Genomic DNA, 26,742 nt, shown 5'->3' with positions numbered 1-26,742 from the left:
TGAACGACTATATTACAATACAAAGAAAAGTAACTGACACATTTAGGACTCTTTTATGCTGTTCACAAATACAAACATACAGTAGATCTTAGGACCACCTGTCTCCTCTTACAGAAGATACAGAGGACAACGGGGCAGTTAAAACCATTGCAATCAATGGAGATCAATTTTGCAAAATGCAAAAGGGTAGTATAGTACAACACACAAGGTCTACACACTATAATTGTTTCAATAAGGAACCTCTTTGTCATATGCAAGGACTAAAGTAAGGCAATTGATTTCAAGCCATGCATGCATTTTTAGATGAGCAAACATTACTCTAAGTAATATATTCAGTGTTATAACAGCCTGATGTGTCACGCCTAAGGAAATGACATTTTAATTGATATTATATTGAGTCACGTAACTTTTCGGGGGATTATGCTTAACATATGATAGTCCTTGGATTCCTGTTCTCAGTCCTTTACACTCTTCTTTGGATACACAAATGCATACAAACACATATGATCCTTGTTGAAAGTAAGGTTAAAGATACAGCGCGGCTGACAGCTATAGAAGCATTCCTGAAACCTCTACCACTGTAGCCTTAAGCCTCAGGGGGGAGATGAAGGTTAACACATCATTTAGGAAACATTAGTCTAGAGAAGTGGCAGCAGTGCTTCTCCCCTTGGACATACTGTAAAACAGGGTAACACCATTGAATTCAAACTACAGTATATCATTTGCTACAGCATGCCCATGCTCCTGCTCAAATGTCCCAGGGTTTAATACTTACTTTTCTATTACTATCAGAAATATGTGCACAAATCGTGACGATTCTGCTGCTGCATGTGCCGCATCACCTACACATTGCTCGCTTCCTTGTTCATGAGCTGCCTTGTTGGGAACTGTTAAAATAATAAACTGACATTTTGGGAAATACATGCAATTGCTGTCTTGCAGAGAGGTAAATGAGCACACTGATAACACTCGGTGTGAGCTTGGCATCAATCATCTCATCTAAACCTCTGTCAAAACACAAAAGTAAATATGTGCATTTCACAAAATGTCAAACATCTGGAAAAGCATCTGTGTTTTGTTTGTTTTTCTAACATGCTCATTTTCCATAGGGTTAGTTAAACTCTGGATTCTGTACCTGTCAATCTGCTGACCAACTGTGTGAGAGACATGTGACAGTGAGACTTTTCCAATCATCCACGAGTAGACATTTCGAAAGCTATATGTAGAAAAATAGACTTTAAAGAGTACTCTGTTTTATATACAGCTATCTTGTATGGCTTCACCATAATGGTATGCGGGAGAAAGTAAGACAAGCCTGAAGATTTAACTACCTGAGTCATTTTCTATTCCTCTTGGTGACACTGGGGAGTAAAACCAAATTATTCAGATCTATGCACAGGAATGATAAAAATCGATGGAAGGAAAGATCCAGATCTAAATCGCGCCTTACTGTAAAAGCACTTCATAATGATATATATATGTCTCATATTCACAGTGTAAGAGTGATGGGCGTGAGGAGAGAGAGCCGAGATCTGCAAGTAAAAAGGAAGCGGGACAGTTCTGGTGCAGTGTGCATTAAGTGAATGCAGAGATGACAAGGGGGGGGGGAAACAATCAGATGCTGAAGATGGGAGAGTTGAGCCATTGGTTGAGAGAGACCACCGATTTGCATTGGCCAGCTCTTTTCTCTCTGCTTCCCTCCCCTTCATCAACGTGTCCCGGACAGTTTAACTATCAATGTCTCCTCCTCTGTCACGCTGTTTACAAACATCAAACGCCATCACGTGGCTTTAAATCACACACACACCGCTGCTTCGGAATAGATAGTTGCCGGCAACAGGGACATTGATCGTGAGCCTGACAGGGTAACCATATCCTCCGCAAACACCCTCCATCCATAAAACCTTGGCTGCACATGCTGAACTCAAGACAAAAAAAATCAATCTTTGCAGGACTTTAGGCCTTCTTCTTCTTCCTTTTTTTTCACTCAAAATGCACAAAAAAGAAAAAAAAAGCATCCATCAGTGAAAACAAATCCTTACAATGATGAATCCGTTTTCAGTCTAGCGACTACGACTGACCCAACCGTGCTCAGTCTGCATCATTTAACATAATGTGCCCATGGAATAAAGCCACATGTAATTTATTTGCTTGTCAAACTCCTTCCACTTTCTTATACATACATACCTTATAAATCCATAAAGCTGTTTCTTATTTATTCAGCTCTCCAAATACATGTCTGCATGCTGCAGCGGACGAGCAATTAGAAAAGCTTTATCGTTTACTTCCCTTCGCAGACAGCTGTAAGCTTTAATAAAAAAAGAGGAGAGAGACAAAGTTGGGAAGGTGCCCTCTTTTACCCTTTGAGTCAGTCTTTGGCCACTGAAGCATGTTCTTAGCTGATAAGAGGACCGGTTCCTTTTTTTTTTTTTCCAGAAATGGATTTTCATTCTTCAACTCTGTTCTTTTTCTCCATGTTGAGCAATGCAAGAGGAAAAAAATGAAATCAATCACCTGAGGATAGATGAGAAAAAATAACTGGGGTGGGGGCTCTGCACAATCGAAGGAATGGTGCAAAAAAATGCATGAGAAACATATAATGCATAGATCAGTATGTGCTATATCATTCGGTGATTACGCTCCTTTTACATCAACATTCAGTACGCACATTTAAATAAACTGGCAAAACCTCAAACAGTAAATACTGTGCTGAACGTTTCCCTTGACTGCTTTACAGCACGTCATTAAAGTTGTATAAGTCTGATAGTATAGAGCGAGTGTAGCAGACTGTGTCCTCTGCAGGATAACACTGATATTTAAGAGACTTTGTCTGAGACTCAGTTTGTTCTGGGTTGGGACTGAGGTCAATGGGCGATTGTTGGTTCCCATGATTCCAGGTCAGTTTATGTTTTTTATTGATGACTCTGTGCTTCTCTCTTCATGCCATCACCACCACCATCACCACCAAATCATTAAAATCATCACCATTATTATTATACCTGTATTATCACAGGCCAACCAAAAGTATTTTAAAAAATCATATGTATCATGCATGTCGATATTACACTGGCAATCCCTTTCGAAAAAAAAAAACCTAGACAAAACTTTTTGTATTTTTATATGGCGATCAACCTCTGGGTTCTTATTACAGTACGAGTGTAAAGTGCCCCCCACACCCTCTACCTGGAGTTACTTGTCTCTGCCAGTCTGTTGTTCATGATACCCAGAGCACCAACCCCCCCAGAGAAACCATTATGGCGTGAGCTGCCGCATACTGTCCTGGGATATCCGTTGGCAGACTCAGACAGCTGCTTCTGCATGATGGCCAGCGACACCTTGCTAGAGGCTGCCAGGTCTTTCATGGAGATCATCTCCCCCGATAATCTGCGGCCCTCTGTGTCACTGTCACAAGGTCCGTCTGAGTCGGGCGGCTGACCAAACCGACCCTTGCGACTTTTGGAGCCCGGGCGGATGGCATTGCGTCTGCCTAGGAAAGCATTAGCCTTATTGCAGCGCTGGCAAAACAGGCAGCTCATTTTCTCCAGCATCCAGTTGAGCACCTGCTTGATGACAATAGAAATAACATTGAATAGCGAGTAGATGCAGCATACACCCATTAGCATGAAAAAGAAGTTGGCCACCCTGTAGAGGCTTTGGTATTCGTAAGCCGCGCTCTGGCTGCTGACAAAGTCCCCAAAGCCAATGGTGCTGAAGGTGACAAAGCAGAAGTAGAGAGAGTCTAAGTAAGCCCAGCCCTCGACGGGCGTGTACATGGCTGATGCACAGCAGGAGATGGTGATGGCTGACAGGCCGAGTATCAGCATCACGTGATACACCGAGGGCTTCCATCCTGGCAGGGAGTAGGCTGAGAAGTCATGGCGGATGCCTGGTGGGAGTAGGCCGCTGTTCCTGATTCGCCTCTCCCTCACAGCCTTCATCACCACAGCCAGCAGTGTGATGATGCGCTCCAGGAAGAGGTTAAAGAAGAGGATGGTTCCTGCACAGCCCAGAAGCCCGTAAAAGATCAGGAAAACTTTGCCTGCAATTGTCACAGGCGTGGTCATCCCAAAACCTGCAGAAACAGAAAAGATATCACGCATTCAGCCATGCAGCAGAGGCCACGACCAGATTTTCACCTACGAGATGTTTGCAGTTTCCTCACAGGAAGTGAGTTTCAGGCCAGGGAAGTGATGCGTGAAAGTAAAACAACCTCAAATCTAAAAGAGGATTAAATGAGGCTTGAATCATACTTCTAAAACATTTTTCCTAGTAATTAAAATGATGTAAAGCCGAGGATTAGCTGTGCAAATACAAATTATGTACAGAAAGTACTGCATGATAATTTGACTCGATGCTGATATGAGAATGCAAGCTTTTTACTGGGAGATTAGTGTCTGCGAAGTCATATACAGAGACAGAGGAACTGTGTGATAATTGTGTTTTGCACTGTGAGAGAGAATGAGGGGAAAGCGATAAAATACAGAATATATAAATATTTGCCAACAAGAAAAAAATCGATCATAATTTAAAAAATTAAAAATTATGTCCAATAATGGTCTAGCAGCTTATTCAATATTAAATCCTTGCAGATATTTAATGCATTACTTGTATTATTAGTTATTAATAGTTAAATCTTTTTAAAAACAAGCAATTGTATAGTGAAAATTGATTGTGAAAAACCTTGACTCTGTATATTCAGCATATTTTTATTGCTGTGAGTAAGAAAAATCAAACAACTTAGAAGGATATTGAGAAGAGGATGCCAGAAATAAGCTGGGTTAAGCCTTCTGAATATGTCCCCCCCTCCTCAGCTGCGTCTGGCTTCCTGCTATCGCCTGATTTCTTAGTCACTTTGAGCGAGCGTTCAAGCTGAGGAAGTGGTTATTAGAGCAGAGGAGGGAGGATGTTTATGGATTCTGCTGCGTGTTGAAGGAGCACTCCTCAAACTCGAGTGCCACAGGTTTGGCTCTGATGTAAACATGTGTCTGATAACTGGGCATGGCATTGTTTCGCATCAGGTCAAATAATGTCATAAATTCGCACAGTACCCTACCTGTCTACTTGGAAGATAAAAAGGGTGGAACCATTTAAGGCAAAACAATAATTTAAGTCGTTATCTTCAATTAAAATGAGAGGTAGCAGAGGTTGGTGCCCATACGAAATGGGCTTATTACCCATCCAGTGTCCTATTTTACAAAAAAAAAGCATCTGACCAACATGTGTCTATTACTGGAGCCACTGTGGAAACCCCACATTGCAGAGAAGTCATGAAATCTGCAGTGCATCATATACACATATACACACACATATATATATATATATATATATATATATATATATATATTTTAAAGTGGTTATTTGTATGCATGCTTGGGACGCTCTGTCCAAGGCCAAATTGAACACACACACCTAAGCGCACACAGAGTGTCGAGCCCCTTATCTACAGAACAGCAGATGGTATATTTGTCAACAAATAAAATCGTGCTGAAAGATCAAGCAGTTCACTTTCAGGCCAAGGTTAATTGATTTTTCCATCATGGCTATCCTCGTTCTCAATCTTCTCAGTGCATTAGGGCTGTGCTTTACCCCTTTTTCCCACCAACCACCCTTGTCAGGTAATAAATGACATCAATATCCAGACAATACTTCCTTTATGATAGACAAAATGGCTTTTTTGCCCTTATCTCTAGCACTGAAAACCACTCTCACGTAGGTTTGCTGTTGACACGATGGGTCATTTAGATCAACACTGATTGATACAAATTGCTTTATGGACAACAGGGAATATAAGCCCCACGCGTCCACACATGCACAACTTATGGCCTCCTACACACACGCGTACGTAGACGGACTTGTGTAGGTTTTCATTCCAGACATGACATAATCTGCTTTTGTGACCATTACAAAGTTCAAGTAACATACACTGAAGCAGCTGAAAGGTGAGGGGCAGCGATTACCCAAATTAAGCCCTTCAGTGAAATCCTATTTCAGTGTTTCATAGTTAATTAATTAGCAGTCCAAGTCTCTCTAACTGAGCTGAATCATAGGGAAAACAGATTACATCTTCTCAGGGCACACAGAGACAGTCTTCCGCACCGTCTCTCATTACCAAGTAAATTACCTAAGAGAGGAAAAGGCACCAGGCATCGATTCAGTGTAGCATTTCAGAGCCATTACTCCAGACTACTGTGTCAGGACACATTAGGGAAAACAGGACAATATTAGAAACCACAGTGCAGGAGAGCCAAAACCAAAAGATGCTAAACTCTGTGTTACTTTTATTCTCAAAGACTTCTTCATTTATTCTTTAAAAACGCTTAAAAATAAAAAGAAAGAGGGGTTCCAAACTGGCGATACTGCTGACTTTTGTGAAAACATTAATTTTACCCATTCGGTCTCAGCCAAGATGACTCATTTAATTCGGCCGAACTTGATAAGGCAGAAAATCATACGTGTGCAAATCCAATTCAGACAGAGCCCTCTGAGAATATTTATTCATTAACATTAAATAAAGTATGCTCAACTCAACATAGATGATGATGTTATGCTCTAATGACTAATGATGCTTACCCACATAATTAGACACCAGAGATTCAACCAGGAAGAAAATGATGGAAACGGCGCCATTAGTATCCATTAATTACCAATGTGACAGTTTTAAGAGGAGAAGAAGAAAAAAAGATGATCTAATGATTATCTGACGGTGGGGGAAATGAAATAGAGGGAATACAGAAATAAATTGCTACTTGACGGTAGTGAATCCAACCTTTTATCACAGAGAGTCGAGTGTAAATCATATTCACTTTGCTGCTGATACAGTTTAAACCGAGCAGCTTTTATTACACTCCAGCGACAAAGGGTTCATTAAGTCCCACAGTAAAGTTAGGACCTAAACAAACAGCTCTCATTACTATGGGTTTGTTTTTTTTTACAGATATATCGATGGAGATCACGAATGCTCTGCACTTAACTTGATTCGCTTAGTAGTGTGCTCGCCTCTAAGCAGAAATCAATCATCAGTTTTTGCACTAAAGAGCCACTCTAAAATCTAAAACACTTAACAGACTTTTCATTATCTGCAGAGATCGCTGCACAAAGGAGTTAATAGCAGCTATTGCAGTAAATAACACTGCACCGTTCAATCACTCTTCATGTCAGTCGAGTGACGTTTCCTCTGGCAAATTGAGATGAAATGTGCTATTCAATACCGGTTTGTGTAGAGAAACAATGAGGCAGCAGAAATAATTTCCTCATAAGCATACAGATGTATTCACCGAAGTGTTATAGTGAGGGATTAGGGGCAATTTTACAGGTGGAGATGAGGCTGCAAATATTGGTTTTGGTTATTGCCAATATACCAGTCAGTCAGTTTGCCTCACAGTACTTTTCAACTTTCAGATCCAATCCAATCCAGATCTGTGGCACTCAAACCAAAGTTTCAAGCCGCAGTAATCTTTTTCTTTTTTATGACAATGGCTTTGATGATTATAATTTCAAAGGCTCTGTTTATCTGGGGAAACCTACAGATAATTATGTTCGAACTCTGCAGTTCCTCTCAGCTATGTGAAGTGTTTCAGTGCCATTCAGTGCACTATTACGAAAGTTCTGATTTTATATAACTGCTCTCTTTAGACTAATTTTACATCAGCAGCAAACACAGGCGCCTGTGGCTCCTGGAGGTGGAGGGTGGCACGTTATTTTTTTGATCCTTGGCTCCTCTGATTTGAAAGTCACAAATGTCCTTGGACTATATACTGAGCTCCAAATTGTCCCCGAAGCATTCAGTGATGTATGAGTGTGTCGATGACAGGTAAAATGTTTAGTGGCAGAAAAGTATGCTTTTAGAATGTGTGAATCTGGTTTGCAGTGTAAAAGTGCTTTAAGTGCTCAGTAAGAGCAGAAAGGTTCGGGAAAAAAGTACCAGTCCATTTGTTCAACAGTTACTGAAGACCAAAACGAGAGTTAAAAGAAGAGTGCAATGCTGTCAAGCGTCTTTAAAAATCCCCTAGGCGAGTTACGTTGCGACAACTATAAAGGCAACACAATAAAATTCACGAGACAAGCTCATGAAAGCTCTGAGTGAGCACTCGTGCCCTGCAAGTGGAGGCACTCAGGAGCTCCGTGTTCCTCAATGTTTTCCACGTCTGTGTGATTTATTGGTTTCCCCGTCTGTGGCTGCAGCATCTTTCACTTTACTTCCTGTTTAATTTTCAAGCCAGGTTCCACATGTTGCGCCCTTCCTTTTCCCACCCCTCGTTAGCACCTTGATTGAGTTCACCTGTACTTCATTATCCCTCTTCCCTCCTTCATGTTTCCTAGGAGCCTATATGACAATGCAGCAGAGAAGGAGGCTATGAGTGGCCTGTATGACTGGAAACTGTTTCAGTTCATTACAAACCCATCATTAAGATTACAACTGGGTATTCTGGTCTGACTTAGACACTAAATTAGAAATGAATATGTTTCTGCGATGAAAACATTCCTGTGGTGTGTGAGACAGCTTCAACTCGATTCTTTCAGGTGCAGCCCAGGTGGTGTTGGATAGTCTGAGCACAACTAAAGAATAAATATTAGAGCAAAATTCCAACTAGGAGGCTGACATACAGATTTTTTTGCAAGATCGACAAGTAGCAAAGGTCAGATTTGCCTTGTTTTGGGTTATATTGCTATTTCAAGGCTTCTACACCAATTAAAGTTTTTTAAACTTGGTTCCAGCTATTGGAGGGGAATATGTATTTCTTAAGAATCTATATTTTGTGTTGGCTCTCATCACATAAAGACAAATACTTTAGATTGTTTCTATAACTTTGGACTTTAACGTTAGCTCACAGAGGTTCAGGAAATCTTTAGGGAATGATTAAACTATTTACAAGTGAACTGATTGGTCAGTAGGAGGTGAGTTTGTGAGTGCTGATCTCTTATCTCTAACATAACCTGCTCTGGAGCACATTACCATGGCAATATGCTCAGATTAGAGTTAACCCTCTTGTTTGATTCACTTAGCCCCAAATCCTACTTCATAGTACAGGTAGGTTTGCCAGCTGTCCTGTTTTTGCTGGGACATCCCGTATAATGAGCAAAATTGGTTCATTCCTTATTCTACCTTAAATGTCGCGTATATTGACCTTTACCTGCAACGCTGCATACAGTGTGTATTTACACTATGCCCAGCTGGTTGTGCATTGTGCTTCTGGCACACCAGAGTGTCCCTTATTTGATAGTTAAAAAGTTGGCAACCCTAAGTACAGGCTTCAGCTTTGGTCTGTTGGGACCAATTTATTACTTTTATTGCAAATGGCAATGTCTTCCTGTAAGTCTCTGCTCCTCTCAGGATAAAAATATTTCATTATGCAATAAGGACGATCAGTCAGACCAACACTATTGATTTGAAGTGACGCTTGGTCAGTTCGGGTTTTCCCTATAAATTGCCACCTCTCTGTGTGTGGGATTAATACACATTAATTCTGATAGAAAACCGTGCAAACAGTCCAGGCCCAAATAGAAACTGGAAATATGATCTAACTGTCAATTCAAAGAAAATTAAGGTGGAGTAATCTAATCCATACCAGGTGTGTGCAGCAGAGCGCACCTTGGTGCTTGTGTCATATTTAATCAAAGGCCACTTTAAACTTTTATGAAATAAAGCTTCCAGAAAAAGGGATATTGATTTAGTTTATGGGAAAAAAGCCTCATAAGGCCAGTCATCATGAAGCTGAGTGCATTTCTGTCTTATGTTACAACCAGTCTGCATGGACCAAGGTAATGTCAGGTAAGGTCAGAATTAATTGGCTGCACCAAAATGGATAGAGAAGACACAATGCAAGGCAAATATAAAATAAAGCCAATTCAAGTGGGTAAAAGATCCTAATGGAAATCCACAGGAGAACGAAGGGCAACTAAAAGTGCTGTACTTCATATTTATATATATATATGTAGATTTGCTTCTGAGGGTCATTATCCTCCCACACAAATCCTTGAATCCTTTAAAATGGACACATATTCAATATATGACTGTTTTGCAAAGCAAAAATCTCATCCTGGCATCCTACTGGCCTGTGTCCTCAATTAATGTGCTTAAAAAACAAACTCTTACTCAAAACAACTGCTTTCCACTAGTGGGAACAGTCCTAAATTTGCCCGATAAGCTGCAGCGGAAAAATGCCACGCAATGCCCTCTGATGGCTGTGTTTCTGTGACAAACAGGAAATCATTAGTCACGGGCGCGGCGTAGTGGGGGTCTGCAGAGAGGACAGAGGGCCGAGGAAGCAGCAGCATGGCCAGACCTGAGACATCAACGCCACACCATCTGCTGAGGAGCTGCCAAGATTACTGGCAGACTGGAATAACAGGAATGTTCACACTGTGCTGCCAGCTTTACAAAAAGCAGATGATAGAGTGGACACAATGCCAAGTTTTGCTTGAGATGTGGCTGCGTTGTTGTATCTGTTGACTGCATACATGCAAATTAAACAAAGACTGTAGCATTATATATTTAAAAAAAAAACCTAAGCCAGGGTGCCTGAAGCAAAACAGCCTGGATTTAAATTTCACACCCGTATAATTTATAGGCAGTGCATTACTGGTATCTGTTCTTCAAGTCAAAGGATTGTTAAAGAGCGCTTTGTGCCACACCACCCTATTAGAAGAAATATCGGACTGACGTTATCTGCAAGAAACCTTTGGGTACCATTCATTAAAGCGGGTCGATGCAGATATAAATCACAGAGTAACATTTTGTACAAATAATTTACACACAGTGTGAGAGATAGCAACGTAACGGAAACCTGAACACAACCTGAATATTTTTCTCTGATTCTTTTATAATTAAATTGGCTCCCCCATAACTGAATTTGGTCTGGCTTTTTATATCGTGTCCCAGCAGTTAATTCACTGGCAAAAAGAGCCGAAAGGACTGATGAGTCCACTGTAGTCTGTATTGATTTGTTGTCAAAAGAAAAGGAGGTGGGGGGGGTGTTGCATTCTCTTTGGATGCGCAGCACATTAATTCTTTTGTGTTCAGTTTTCAATCTGTTTTTCACCTCTGCTGCATGAAAAAAATTAAGTCAGAACTTGAATAAGGAAAATAAAATCAGGATTCATGTGGCTGCAGTGTTTATTTGCAAACAGTAACAGAGATTTTGTCCCTTCTTACGGCTGAGAAGTCCTTCTCTCATCAGTTTAACAGCTTCTGGCTATGGATCTAAAGGCTATGTCCTCGTGCTTCCTATTATCTTGTACTGTGTGCACTGTAAATATTTGAATAAAGGCTGCACAAAACTCTCACGTTTAAGTCCGCAAAGTAAACACACCTGTCCAAGTGGAGCACTACAACCCTATGATCAGCGTGATAAGCCCGCGTGCTCAGTTAATAGGTTATACAGATGTTATCCTCGTACCGTGACGGCAAAAAGAAAACAAAGTGTTACATATCGGGACCTAGTAAAACAAGAACTACCTTGTCCTTAACAGGTGTAAAAATGATCTAAATACAACCTCAGATGAACAGCAACACATGACATATTACACTGTTTCATTATTTATTTAACAAAAACTGAGCCAAAATGCTGGCTCTCTTCTCTTCATCACTGCTTCAGTTCATTGAGGTTTGAAGGCATTAATTTATGCACAGCTCGATTGGGGTCAGGACTGACCAGGTCATTGCAGCACCTTGATTCTTTTCTTTTCTGACATTCTGTTGTAGATTTTGGATGATTGTGATGTTACATAAGCCAGTCCCAGCTTTAACTATCAGATAGATGCCATTTCATTTGAATACTTTGGTATACAGACAAGTTTATGATTGACTGCAAACAAACCTAACTCATCACATCCACCATCGGTCTTGACAGTTGATATGAGGTGTTTTTGTTAGTGCTGTACTATGTTTACTTTAGTGTCATCTGTCCAAATGACAGAAGTCTTGTGATTCAGATGCACCTTGGTAAGCCTAAGTTGTGCTGCCATGTCCTTTTAAGAGAGAAGAGAATTTCTTATCGCCACCCCAAAGAAAACCATAATTGTTCAGTCTTTCTCTAATTGTACTGTCATGAAATTTAACATGCTAACTGAGGCCTGAGGAGACTGAATCAGTTTTTCTGAGCATTGCATGATCTGACCTTGGGGTCAGTTTGCTGGGATGTCCACTCCTGGGAAGATTGGCAGCAGTCTGGAGTGTTTTCCACTCGTAAATTATCTTTTTCATTGTTGAACGATGGACTTGAACTTTTCTGAAATTGCCATATAAACCTTTCCAGACTGGTGGGCAGCAACAGCTTCTTCTCTAGGATCACTGCTAATGTCTTTCCTTCTTTGGCATTGTGTTAACATACATGGTGCTCACACTTGCTCATGATCAGTTAATTAAATGCATTAGTTAATCAGCACCTGGCTGCTATTTACCCTCTTAATTCCAGTAAGCAGGGAGCAGTAAAGGTGTACTTAATTTTTCACACACTGCTTTTGTAGTGCACATTTTGCCTTAATTTAAAATAAATAAATAAATAAATAACAGCATGATATAACATGTTATATGTTATCATCTGAGGTTGTTTTTATCTAATTTTAAGACCTACAAAATGTCACATTGTGTATGTCTTTCTCAGCTCTGCTTCATTTAAAAAAATAAATAAATGCAGCAACTGCTTAGGGTCAGCATAAATTTAATGACTTTTTCCTTTGCTGCTAATGTGAAAGCCCAAGTCCATATAAATTAAGGCTGAGCAGCTACAATAATGATGTTTGATCATACACAGGGAAACAAGAAGCTGGGAGAATGGATGAAAGAATGCTCTGTTGCTCACAGTTAAGTAATTTTTTACTTTATACTAAACAAACGTGCCCACTGTGAGTCTGAGAGTGGCTCACTGTGCCACAGGCTGCCAGCTTGGAGGTAACAGAAGAATTTGTGAATGCTGGCATGAGGACAGAATACGCTCAGCTGTATCTCATCCTGTTTTTACTACAAGGGTAATAATTGTTTCAATATAAAAATAAAAATGCATGACAAATCAATAATTAGGTGGCAACAATGAAAGATTTTATATTAGAGAGAAGGTCTGTTGAGTGATTTCGGTCCATATGATGGCTGGCAAAAACACACAACCGTTAGCTCGGTGCAGGGCCGTGATATTAAGCTAGAGTCAGACGAGCTGGTGGTTGGTGTAGATGCTCATTCAGCTAGACCGAATGATTATTCTCACACTAAAGAACATTTAAGGACAGTGTTTGGCCTAACTCAGGTTATATTTCTTCATCTTTTAATCTAATAATGATGATTAATTCCATGAATAAAGGTCAAGCCCAAAATATATGCTTCTGTTGCGTTAGCTCTGTTTAGCTCCTTAAAGTGAAAGTGATCAGATTCTGGAGGATTTTGGTTAATCCCAAATCTGACATTTAATCAAACACATTCACATTAAATGATATTTCAATGTATTTTTTTTAATTATCCACTAAAGGATGTAATATTGGAGCATGGCTAAGTGCTGTTCTCCCTTTTCTCTCTGCTCTTACACAAGCAGCCCCGAACAGACAGATGGATGGCTGCCAAATCACAGTGCTCACCAACTTACTGTTAGCTCATTAACATTGATAACTATTTATAAACATGACCCCAAGATGCAGATAAAAGTTCAACTAGTGCAAAAACTGATTTTTAAAAAAGCTTCATTCCTGCTCTGAAAGTGGGTGCCTCACTTTTACTGCATCAGAGGTTGCTAACCTTACCAAAACAGAGGCAGATACTTTTTCTGCTTATGGGGAAATTTTGAACTCTCATAGCTGCAAGTCAGCAATGACTACTATGCTTCAGTCCCAGTGGGTTGCCAGATAAATTGGCAATGATCAAAATGTTATCAGCAGGTAAAAATAAATAAAATGAATGACTGTAAAAATTAACCCTGACACAGAGAAGGTCACAAGACTTCAGAGTGCAAAGAACACAGAGAGTTTTATCTTCCCAGTGCCATGTTGCAGCAAAGAGCAGAATCAGTGAAATGCTAATCAGCTTGAGGAAGATGAAGCCCAGCAAATTTGCTGTGTCCTCTAAAATGATCTTGGTATCACTTGGCCGCGATGGTTTACGTCTGTGAGTTACTGTACGTAGGCGAGTACACGCCAAGTCAGAGCAGATTTATGACCTGCTGCGACAGAGCACAGAGGTGTGTACAGCCATTCTGTACAGCAGCAATTAACTATGATGGAGATTTATTGAAGCTTAGACTTCCCAGTAGGTTTGCCCTATACCACAGAAACACACATGCACATGTATTTCTGCTTCACAGTGGGAAGCACTTTCGAAGAACAGGATCTGAGAGTGTGGAAGAGATGGAAGGATAAAATAAATGAATGAAAGCAGCTATTTCTTATCTGGACAAGTTTTAATTCTAGTCTTTTAATTTTGGTTTTAACTTTACTGCTAATGTAACTTTCATTAACATATTTGAAAAAATAACTTTAAAGCAAAAGTTCAACCCTTCTCTTCTTAGCAGTTGCAGGCCAATCTCAAAATTACGATTTATTGTTAAGTCTTTAGGCGAGGTCGTGGCTAAGCAGCTTTCTTGATAAATTTTAGTCTCTGTTTTGTACTTATTCCCCTGAAACAGCTCTTCTCAGAGTCTTCTGTGATAACTTGTTACATAGTGTTCAGTTCAGGCTCTCTTCCATTTCTCTTGTCTAGGGTGTGCCACAAGGTTCTGTTTTGGAGCCCTTATTGTTTCTGTTACATCTGCTCCCACTTCAGCAAATTTTGGGCACTTTTAAGGACATTTCTTATCACTGCTATGTAGATGATTCAGTTATATATCTATTTTAAGCCCCAAATTGCTTCTAAGTTTCAGATCTGCAGCCTTAAAACTGGGGATGCATCACACAACCTGCTTGAGTTAACAACATACCAGGAATTAGCCAATGCACCATTGGTTCATCCAAACCAGCACCAGTTATGTACTTCTGTGTAACAGTAGGCCATATCCACAGGCCTCCTTCATTTACAGAATAAAAATCAAAGCAGCCATTGGGGATTCTTCCTGCTGACAAACGGGTCAGCTACAGATCAAACCTAGAAGTGAGCAAAGTTTGCCTTCAGAGGAAAAGCTATACCTCAGTGCGGAAGCCAACATGTTTCCAACTTTTACTTTGAAAGCAAATAGTCTCCATTTTTGGTTTGTGTTGCACTTTTCACAATTTCAGTGCAGGTCAGAGAGTAGCTGTACAGTGTGTTTATAGACACTTCCATTACTTCCATTCAAAATACCACTGCAATGATATGCTAGCAACTGAAGCAACCATAAAGAGGTTTTAGTCAACCAGTTAGGAAATACACACTTTATTCCCTAGCAACAGGTGGTTGCAAGGTAGTGGCTAACTGGTCTGTGTTAGTGGAACTTTAGAAATCACTGGTCTGGATTACTCATTTTTCCCTCCTGACCAGTACCAGCTAGATCGCCTATGGGAACGGTACCTTATTCCCTTGAGCCTACATGTCACCATGATTGTCACATGGCCAAAATGATGGAAAAAATTAATGTCACAAGGTTAGTGATCACATGCATGCAAAACCTCAATAATTGTTAAGGTACTGCTTTAAACGTGAAGTAGCTGATGGGAAAGCTAGCATATTAGCATGTCTACAAGCTATTATAGTGAGAACAGTAATACAACATATCCGTGTCAGCAGGATGACTCTTTGTTTTACTTTGCAACTCTGTATGAGTTGGCAAGTTATTATCTTGTAAGCCAGAGAACAAACATTACAATATCAAAGATCCTAGGCCTTGGGGACTTGTATGTGAAAAAATATTAACTTTGGCAATCACTGGCTGATAGTAATGATAGGGTAGTACAACTAATTTTTATTTAGCTTCTTATTGTGATATTGTGCATACTGCTTCACTGTCACCCTGTGAAGATTAAACAGAACAGAGCTACTGATAATGTTATTAGCAGCACCTATAAGGAGTCAAAGTGACTTCTGTCAATCCAGTCCCATACATGATTGGACTGGAAACTGTAAGTTTGAAAATGAAAATAATTTGGAGCTGTGGAGTTAGAGGTTACAGTCGTCTGCACCCCGTCTCTGCTTGAAGCTAGAAACGACATTTAGCTTCAATTTAGTGACCAAACTAATCTTCCAGACTCATGTAATAATTTCCTGCTTGTCACCATAAGTCCACCCTCCCGCCTCCCAATGCTTTACAAAAGAAATATTGCATAAGGAAGCTTTAGGGCAAAAATGAGACATATTGCATTCCCATAATTTAGACAAAATCCCATGGAAGTCCTATGCAGAAGTGGTACACTTCAGGTTTACTTAATCCCTAGTGAGACATTTTTCTGCACCGAGTGTTTGGACTAATCTAAAAAGACCCCCAGTGCCTTTCATGTGACTGGGGACTCCCCTTTTCCCACTTTTAACAGTGACATTTCCTCAGAGTCTGTGATTTCACAAAGCAGCCACTGAGATCTAAAGAAAGGAAAGGGGAAAACCAGAAACAAAAAAGTCACAACATACAGCTTCAAATAAACTGATCTTTGCAATTTTTTATCGAGTGTGCAGTTCAGCACTCTGTTGTGTAACACAGTGGCAGTGATACTCCAAAAAACTTACAATATAATTTAAAACTGACTTAATTAATACAAAGTTAATTACAAAAAAATGGTATGCTATGTAAAATGTATAGAAATGTAAAGAAATAGATGATGATTTGCATTTCTCAAACCCATATTCTAGTCATAACAGAACACAGAAAACCTTTCAGATGTTCAAACTGAGAAAGTATACCATTTTAAGAAATGGTAAGGTTATGTTTAATTTAATGACAGCAAGGCATATCAAAAAAGTTGGGACAGGACCATGTTTCCTACTGTGTAGCAGCCCCTCTTCTTTTAACAACAGACTGTAAACATTTGGAAACTGATGAGATCAGTTGTTGGACTTCTGGGAGTGGAATATTGTCCCATTCTTGTCTTATATAGGCTTTTAGCTGCTCAACAGTCCCTCTTTGTCATATTTAATTAATTTCAACACGCTTTGAATGCTTTCAGTTGGTGAAAATTCTGGACTGCAAAAAGGTCAGTTCAACTCTTCTCCTACGAATGCTGTAGCTGTTGTAGCTGCTTCAGTATGCAGCTTAGCATTTACTTCCTGAGATATGCAAGACGTGTGGATTTGAGCTGTGCCAGGTGAACTGTGTTTTCCAAAAAGAGTTTCAAATTTTTATTCGTCTGACTGTTTTCCACTTTGCCTCCCTACAAAGAGCTTTGACTTTTCATGTTGCCATATGGCTTCTTCTTGCTATGCTTCAGAAATTGTTCCACAATTTGTAGAAGCAGGTTTTTGCAGATTAGTGAACCTCTGCCTGTATTTACTTCTGAGAAACTCTGCCTCTTGGAGACGCCCTTTTTGCATCTGATCATGTTGCTGACATATTAACAGTTAATCCAGTGAGGTTTTTTTATGTTTTCTATGAGCTTGTGAATAAAATATGGGTTTATGACAGCTACAAGTCACTGGATTTTGCAATTTATTTATATAATTATTTTTTTTAAATTAGATCTCAGTTTGATTCTCATCCATTTTTTTTTTATGTTGTGGTGTCTTTTTTTTAACCTTTTTTTGGTCAATTTTATTGTATTTTTATATTTTGCTGTTGTACTTTAATTGTACTAAAATGGATATATCGCTCGTTTTTATTGTTTTCAAACTCTCTTGTAAAGTACATCTGCTTTTAAAAAAATGACATTGACTAATACACAGCAGCCCAAGTTTTTCAGAATTGGGGTTGTAAATAGAAAGAAATGAGACAACGGTGTTAAAAGAAGGAAGATGTCCAGCGCAGTGAGATCTGAGACTGACGTTAGATGGGAATCGGCATTGTTTGAGACACTCTAGCAACAGTGCTGAAGCGAGAGACGGACAACAAGAACAACTTGAAAAATTGCTGTGCAGTGATTTTGCCTTCACAGATTGCAAACCTTTCCCACCTACCTCCCAAAGGCACATTCATAACATGCACCAACAGTAACAACAACACAGATGGTTTTGTCCCAGCAAGGCAGCACGAAGTGGTTAATCTAAATGAGAACACGACATCAAAGCAAAAACACAGCCTGCCTTCAGGAATCCACACACTCCATCATGTGACATTTCACACTGCTTAAATGCCAAACGCACGCTTCACCAGACTGAGGTGACATTGTCTTATAACCTCAGAGACACGAATTAAAAGGCAGCACAGTACAGAACAAATTTGGTTTGCACATACATCGGGCCTTGGTCAGAGAGGCATGGTCACACAAACCTCACAAGTGTGACTCAGTGAGACTGCCAAATTAGCACTTTTTAAATTGGCACCAGAAGATGAGGAGAATAATACCCTCTAAGCCATTAGGCCTAATTGTCTACTAACACTCCAGAAACGCTGAAGAGAACACGGGAGATTATAATGTTTCTAAATCTTTTCTTACATTGATCATTACATAACACGCTTGTAGCTTTCGTGAGTTAACAAATTTTTTTCTAATCGTCACCTAGTTGTAATACAAATGCAATATAATACCAGAATGGGTTTGATTGATTTTTGATCGCTGGTTTATGAGATTACAAAGTGATTATGTTTGAAATAATGAGTGTTAAAAAAAACCAAACCTGTCCTGCTGCAGCAGAGGCATTAAGTCAGATCTGCTGCTCATTAACAGGAATCGGTTATCGCTCTGCTGGACTGAATACATCGTGATTTCGCAGATACTTTTGGTGTTGACTTTTAGAAAAGTTGGCAGAGTAATGCATATTCACACACTGCTTCAAAGAATAATTTTCCTGTTATGGGATTCATGAAATAGAGTCATAATCTGACTATAAACACCAATTCAGAAACGCTGCTGAACCAACTTTGCAGCCCCCAGTTCAGTTGAGGGACTGACATATTTTGTCCATGTATCTCGTTTCATGAAATATTAGACGACTGTCCTGGCAGGTGTGCTGTATTAGCATAGCAAGGTATATTTTAAACTCATTTGGGCAAACAAAGACACCTTCAGCCAGGTTTTGGCAAAATTAAAAGCACTGTCACCTGGTTTGGGCCTTTCTGTGCCTGCGTGGATTTCCTCTGGATACTGTGCAAGACATGCAAGCTAGTTTAACTGGCGAATCTAAATTGACCAAGCATGCACGATAAAGTGTTAGAATCCGCTAGAATAAAGCACTCTATAAATAAATGGTGGTCAATAAGAGAGTAGAACATGCTGTAAACATCATACTAATAATCCAACAAGCATCGTTTACTCTTATGTTTTAATATCTCAATCAGACCAGTCCAGTAGTGACTTTCCTTTTTAGCTCTTTCAACCGCTCAGGGCACCACCTGGTCCTTAAGCTGTTGTGTGCTTTAATATGTTCACCAGCTAATCTCTAACATTGTCTGTCCACTGTTTAGAGCTGGACATTTAGTGTACTCCACAAGGGGGTTCTTTGCTAATTAACAGCTCGCAGGAAACAATGAAATGAGCCTCTCAGTGAGACTGAGACTAAAAGACTAAAAGATCTAAGAGCTAAAAGCAGCTAAAACACATGAAGAGTTGACTGGAAACCAGAGATTTATGCAGGATGTGTAACGTATAACACATAAAAGTGATTGCTAATGTAGAAATGTTGTTTAATGCAACTTTAAGTTACATTTTTGAGAGGTGTTCTCAATGTGATCTGACACATAAATACAAAGCAAGGTTTTTATGACACTTATTATGTTATAATATCGTCATAACACTACAGTAAGCTCGAAGCCGTTAGGCTAATGAGGACAGTTTGTTCTTAATGATCACATTTCATCTCAGTAGTTTGTAATGGAAGAGATGATGAATGCATCCTGATGGAAGAGCACCGTGGCATCTCGCTACTCTGTACAGCCAGGGTCAAGCAGGATTATGTCTTGTTCATTTCTGACATTCCTCTTAATTTTGCAAGTTTTCTGCAGTTTCAGTGAGGATTTATTTAAAGCAAAAGAAACTGCATGTGGCTCTTTTGTATGCTGTGTGTTAAACTGTACTATTTGCGTTGTCTGCCTTTGTGGATATAGGTGTGATAGAGCAGGATGCTGCAGTGGCTGCCAGGGGCAGGGCAGAGTTTATCCTCAGGAATAAACAGTGCAGAACACAATCCAAATTTGCAACTGAATGTTATGTTACAAACTGCTGAACAACTAACAGCCTTAACCTGCTTAATAACTCCCAACAAGCTAAAAGTTCTCAATCTAATTGATTCTCTTCCCTCGCTGCGAGTATTTTCATTGCCAGCACTGTAAAAGTGACTAAGGGTTTCTCCTAAATGCCATTATAGCTACTCAGAATGAGACATACAGGCTCTCAAAAGACTACAGAGAGCTGTCCTAATTGGCAGCTAGCATCCATCAATCAGCCCTGAAGGCTATAAATAGCCATTTTATTGATGCAACTCTTGTGCCCTCCTTAATGTGAGTTCAAACACAGTAACCAGAAATATGGGGCAATACAATACAACCAATACAAGAAGGCTGAAAAGAGTCTAACAGTCTATATTTTCACGCTAGACACACATTAGATACTTGTGTGGGGGTTTTTTGAGTGTAGGTGGCTTTGAGTTAAATATGCAGGAGCTTATAACTTTGCTTCCACATTAATGCACTTGGCCTTGGCTGTACATGTCCCATCCATTCCCACTCATCACACAGAAACTCCACTCACAGGAAACATAGATAAACAGCTGTTCAAGAATTCATGATAGAAAAGTTAATAGCTGAACATGTTTGTAGTCGGAGTTCACCTGTCAGAAATTTTACAGATGTTTCTCTGACAGGGCTTCTCAACAGGGAAATGCTTTTTGGGCCTCAAGCTTGTTTTTTTCTTATTGTAGCCTCCCCATGAGTGGTTACTGGGACTAATCAGAAGTGAAGCTGAATGGCAGAACTGTGTGAAGTGGTCATTATACTGCTGTGTATATGACAGGTAGTGCTAACGTTGCTCACCAAATCAAGCATATCGAGCAGCCATGCTCAGCTGCTATCCCGGCAGCTGTTTTCAGTTCCAACCTACATTAAGTGACGGCTCAGCCGATACCTTTCTATGCATCCAACTGTCAAATCTCATATGGGTCATACTATTTAAGCCCATTTAACTGGCCTGTTCAATGCGAGTCGCTTTGCAGCCACCTCCACCTCAGCTCATGCTATCTCAGATTTAATCAGTGTCTTATCTGACGCCTGCCCCGTTCATTCTGCTCTCCCCACCTACTGCCTTATACAGGCAGAAGGGAGATGTGCTCCTCACGGCTACTCTTATGCATAAATGCTGGACAAACTTTCATTTCTTCTTTTTTGAACAATTTCACTCAAAACCACAAATGTTCAGCTACAGAAAATACAAAAAAAAGTCAGAGTTTAACCAATCTGAGGGAACACCAGAGATTTCAATCTGGGCCAAAGTGCTAGTTTTGTTGCACATGTTCAACATACGCTTTGGAAAAAGCTGCAGTGCATTCGATATTTACTGCAGCCTTTCCAGAAATCCTAAAACAACACAATGTGTGCAGCACTGATGGCCAGTGAACCCAGCCAAATCCCGGGGTAAAGAAATGCATCATGTGGCCACGGCTTTATTTCATTCTTCAAAGTGATGCTATGGAGGCACATCAAGGGGAGCAAAGAGTCACTGCTGATTTGAAGCCTCTGCCACAGCAGAGTCAGAGGTGGGAAGTGTTTGGGAGGAAAGTCTAGAGTGCACAGGGGGATGCCGCTCTGATAAAGAGTTGTGTGGGGAGGCCCCACAATCCCTTTTATATCACCATCTCACAAGCATGCAGAAAAAAGTAGCACACAAGCCAGAGGGTTGGGGTGGGGGGGAGATCAAAGGAGGATGAAATGCTTGACAGAAATCCATGCAAACACATGAAAAAGAGGAAATACTGGAGAAAGGATCATAACATCATTCTTTTCTCCTTCCTTTTTTCCCCCCAAGCTGCTGAGTCAGGTTTTATCATCAGCCTGTTGGGTAAAGAAAGCGATGCAGTTTGACAACCAGAGTACAAAGGATTTCAACCTGCCACAGACATGTACACAAACACAGCTGCTGTGGTTCCCTCCCATGACACGGTGAGCTGAGTGCACGGGCTTCCCGAGTGCTCTGTGTCTGTGCCTTTGTGTGTCTGCGAGCAGGAGGTAGAAGGACTAATAAAGCTCTCCTGACAGGTCTACAGTAAATAAAGTTGTGACAGGTTCTCTGCTCACGTGGATCAGCTTTTTTTATCACTCCCTATGCCACAGTATTCAATTAAAAATAGTTGCCGAAGGTGTCACGCTGTATATACAGAGTGTGTTTGTGTGTTTAGGCCAAGGTCAGAGACAGACAGCTGCTGGAGTGTGTTCATTTGCTTGTTCGCATTCACTCACTCATTTACTCACTGTGAGCTGTGGCTCGGCTTTATCTGTCCGGGGTGTGGTGTGATGCTGGTGGTGGTGTGAGGGGCAGGTGTGCATGATTGAGGGGGGTGTTGGAGCCCATCAGGCATGCAGTGCATCACAGTATTGGCCCTCGGGGTGCCCTGGGAGGGACACTTGCTCTTTTCTGACCTATTGCACAAGTAAATGTTAAATGGGGAGGGGGGGTGTGAGAGCAGAAGGGGCTTCTCATTGACATTCCTTTTGGTTTGAACAGAAACGTGGCCAAAAAAAAAAAAAAAGAGTTGCACCCATGGGTGCTGTCCTATAGCCAGGGATGAGTGTGCTGTTCCAAATGGCAGACAAGTCAGATGCCGTCCCCGGTGCCAAAGTCCCTCACAGCCAAAATGTAACACATGATTGGAAAGAAAAACACAATAATTTGGATCATTTATTCTGCATGTAAGCCAGTGGAAAGAAAGCCACCCCCAGGGAAGCAGCTCCAGTTCATGTGACATCCACACAGAAAGTAAGGATATCAGTATTTACCATGAATACAATTTCAAATAAAACACCTCTAATCCAATCCAGTAACAAAGACCCATTCAAGTGTTTCCTGTCTTCACGGCATGGTCTGACAAGCATCCCTGGAATTTCTTCTTCTTTTATTAACACAAAGCTTTATGTGGGCTTGGCATGTGTGTGGTTTTATGTAGAATAGCCCTAATGCATATTTTCCAACATGTATGCTGTCGAGAGAACAACATGATGCAACCGAATGGACCAAGAGGTCAGGGAATTTAGTGAATGCTGCAGAGATCACCCACCTATAGTCGACACCACAGTTCCAACAAAATAAAAAGCCCCTGTAAAATCCCATCTTGGCCTCAGAGCGTCAGCCCGGATTCCGGCGGCGATGGCAGCCTCGTACTCCCGCAGGAAGGAGTTCAGCTCCTGCAGGCTTATGTTGAAGGTCTCACTGAAGTTGAGGAGCGTCCCGTTCCAGCGCCCGTGAGCCCGCAGCTCGGAGGGCCTCTCTATAGCCGAGAAGACCGCAGCGCCACACAGCAGGTACACTAAAATGAGGATGGCGAGCAAAACGAAGCGGCCGTTGTCCTCGTTGAGGTGCAGGGAGCGGCAGCCTTGCAGTCGCTGGCCAGGCATCATCCAAATTTCAGCACCACTCGCGCGTCGGACAGCGACAAGCTCCACATCAGAGAAGGCATTCACTCGTCTGTAGGTATCCTCTGGAAGTCACTGTCCTGCTCTGTGGCTCCACTTCTCCGGGCAACAATTCCTCTCCCGACACGTTGTCTCATTGTAGTTGTGAAGTGATATTATGTATAGCTTAAAAGCACAAAGAACGACCCCACTTGTGGATATAAGTCCGCACATCCATCAAAGAGTTAATGCGAAAAGCCGCAGGCGCCTAGTTTCATGATACATACATTTCCCCCCCCTCTCCTTGTGGCAATGCAGTTGGCGTAAAGTGGACTGCAGCTTAAATCCAAACGGGCGCGCTTCTTTTGAGCAAAAGCAAGCAGTAGTATCCACCGGGTACCCCTCCTCCGTTGCACCAAAACGATCCCCCACACAAAAGAGCACAATGACGCTCGAGATTCTGTAAGTTACAAATGAGCGCGTCTAAAAAAATCACCACGTCCCTGCTGACAAGTAAAGTCTTCTATTTCCACACAGGCTTGTTCTGCAGGAGTGCGGAGCGGTCGCCTAAGCGTGGGCACTGGTGGTAGCACAGTGCATCCCATCATCAGCAGCGGGTGTTGTGAGATCTCTCATCGAATCGAGGGGCTGTGCGTTTGGCTGAAGATAAGCAGCATACCCATATGCGTCCTCAGTTGGGGTAGTCTTCAGATCTCAGGATTTACATTTTCACTCCGGTGCAGGCGCTATCTTTTGCCATGCGCACTGTGGCTACTCTCTAGAAACTCACTTTCAGCACAGTGGGCGCAAAAGCAGAACCATAATTAAACTATACCTACTTAAACTAAACTATTCCTAACAGCTTCAGCGGAGAGTCAGAGGCACAAAAATGTAACTGTCAGAAGAAGAAAAAAAACGGTGGAAAAAGCCATACTTTCTCAATTAATCAAATATTCATTACATGCTTAATGTTAGAAATTATGGCTTGGCGATGATGCCGATTGCAATTTCACAGATTCAAAGGAGACTTTAAAACCGCCACATATTCAGCGCACGGTGATTCAAAACACGGCAAAGAAGAAATCATCACACATGAGGCACCTATAGCAAAATAATACTAAGCTGAAAAATATCTCCACGATTAACTGATTATCAAAATATAGAGATTTATAGAGTTTTAATTAAATAAATGAAATAAACGTCGACAAAGAGGAAGTAAGCAACAATATTAAATAATACTATTTACTAATAACTTTACTTTTTTAACAATTCCACCGCTGGAAATAATGCAAAACAAAAGAAACATGACATATCCAGTGTACCTATAACATAAAGTAAGAAAAAAACCCTAAAGATAGTCGGACATGATCTCACCCCGCTGTCATCCTTTCACTTGATCCGACTGAATAACGACCAAGTCGAGATTTAAAGAAAAAAAGAGACCTGATGGTAAGATGGAGATTTAAAACGGTTCTGGTTTAAGAAAAGATGGGGTGGAGTTGGTGTTGGCGGTGGCCATAGACATGTGCTAAAATCATCTGCCAAGAGCAGGTCAAAACTTTCTTCAGACCACGGCTGAGTGAACTTCTACAGACCCCACAAGGCTCAAATTACTCTTCAGGGGGGCAAAAAGAGAGCGGTTTCCTCTGGGTTCAGTTGGTCAAAATCAATGTCGACCTGGAGAGCTGCTGATCCATTTAAATACCCGTGAAAATATCGACTGAGGCTTTAAAAAGACCTTATCCAACTGAAGAGGAAGGAGCCACAAACAAGCTGTCACTTCAGATGTCATAGGCTAAGCTATGTTTAATAAAAATGAAACGTGTGAATGAGAGTGAGGCTAATGAGAAAGAATAAACATAACCTGTGAGAATCAGGTCGAAAAAGTGGGCGTTGAATCGGCATTGTTGTGACAGGCAGTAGTTATTTTTCTAATGAGTTGACAGTAACGGGGTTGCATAAGGTGGCTGTATTGATCATGCTTTCTAATCTAGTTAATTGGCTTACAAATATCAAGGCAGACTGCAGAACAAGGGCACACTGCGCACGGTTATCTCTGCTCCTCTGAGTCTGTCCTTGTCAAATCCAATCTGGAGCTCAAAATGTAGGAAAGCCCAGGACGGAGATATGAAAGAAGACATCAGTGAAATATTGTGTCTTTGGCACTGGCAGGAGTCACATCCAATCATAGCTCTTTGTGGTATAAAAATATGTTGTCAGAAATACCAAAGTAAAACAAAAAAAATCTAAAACACTGTGTAGTGGTGAGTAGCAACAACAGGAAAATACAGGAATATGGTGAGGGAAAAAAAAGAAGCAGCATGCTTACTTTTTGATGTTATTCCTATTCTCCACCCACCAGTTTCTTTTCAGGGTCACAGGAGGGGCTGTAGACTATCCCTGCACTGACTGCTTGGAAAGCAAGGAAATCAATACAGGCATTCAGACATACAGTACAGAAGCTCATTCATACCTGCGGGTCATTTCGAGTCTTTGTTCCCCCCCTGACTGTGGGTGGAAACAAGCACCTATGAAAAAGGAACTAATCCTGGGTCAGTTTGTAGGCAACAATAATATTAACTTCTGAGATACAATATGAATCATTTAGCTGATGATACTTTGTTTGAGCCGTGACATTTAGAAGCAGTAAGCATGGGCTAAAAATATATTCACAAAAGGAGCATTCATGTAGTTCATCTCCATTTCAGATGGTGCAGTATTAAAAGTTAAAGAATAACTGACAGTTAGCAAACACACACACACACACACACACACACACACACACACACACACACACACATGCACACGCACACGCACACACACACACATATATATATATATATATCAGGAAGAAGGAACGAGTGGCTTGAGAAGTTCCAAGGGCTCAGACTAGAGCTTGACAAGATGTGGAGGGTGAAGATAACAGTGATCCCAGTGGTAATCGGAGCAGTCGGTACAGTGACACCCACGCTAGGCAAGTGGCTTCAGCAGATCCCAGGAACAACATCCAAGATCTCTGTCCAGAAGAACACAGTCCTAGGAACAGCTGAGATACTGCACAACTTGTGTAGATCATTCACAAGTGGCATTCCCACACACCGTGACCTCACTCTTCTCGTACATGTCCTGTACCACCCATACATATTTCCTGGCCACTCCCGACTCCCTCATGCAGTAC

The 26,742-nt window shown here is 40.9% G+C and overlaps 1 protein-coding gene across 1 annotated transcript; it reads right to left on the bottom strand.

The window, feature by feature from the left end:
* Positions 1 to 3,179: 3,179 nt before the first annotated feature.
* On the bottom strand, positions 3,180 to 23,567 carry kcnk12 (potassium channel, subfamily K, member 12). Its single transcript, XM_031732122.1, has 2 exons — positions 23,231 to 23,567; positions 3,180 to 4,072 (listed from the first exon to the last, which is right to left on the bottom strand). The coding sequence occupies exons 1-2, from the start codon at positions 23,565 to 23,567 to the stop codon at positions 3,180 to 3,182; spliced, it is 1,230 nt and encodes a 409-aa protein (XP_031587982.1).
* Positions 23,568 to 26,742: the final 3,175 nt, after the last annotated feature.

The sequence above is a fragment of the Oreochromis aureus genome, linkage group 13 (assembly GCF_013358895.1).
Source record: "Oreochromis aureus strain Israel breed Guangdong linkage group 13, ZZ_aureus, whole genome shotgun sequence".
Classification (NCBI taxonomy): Eukaryota; Metazoa; Chordata; class Actinopteri; order Cichliformes; family Cichlidae; genus Oreochromis; species Oreochromis aureus.
Note: the sequence above shows the minus strand (reverse complement) of the source record. Positions and strands in the feature narration are given on the sequence as shown.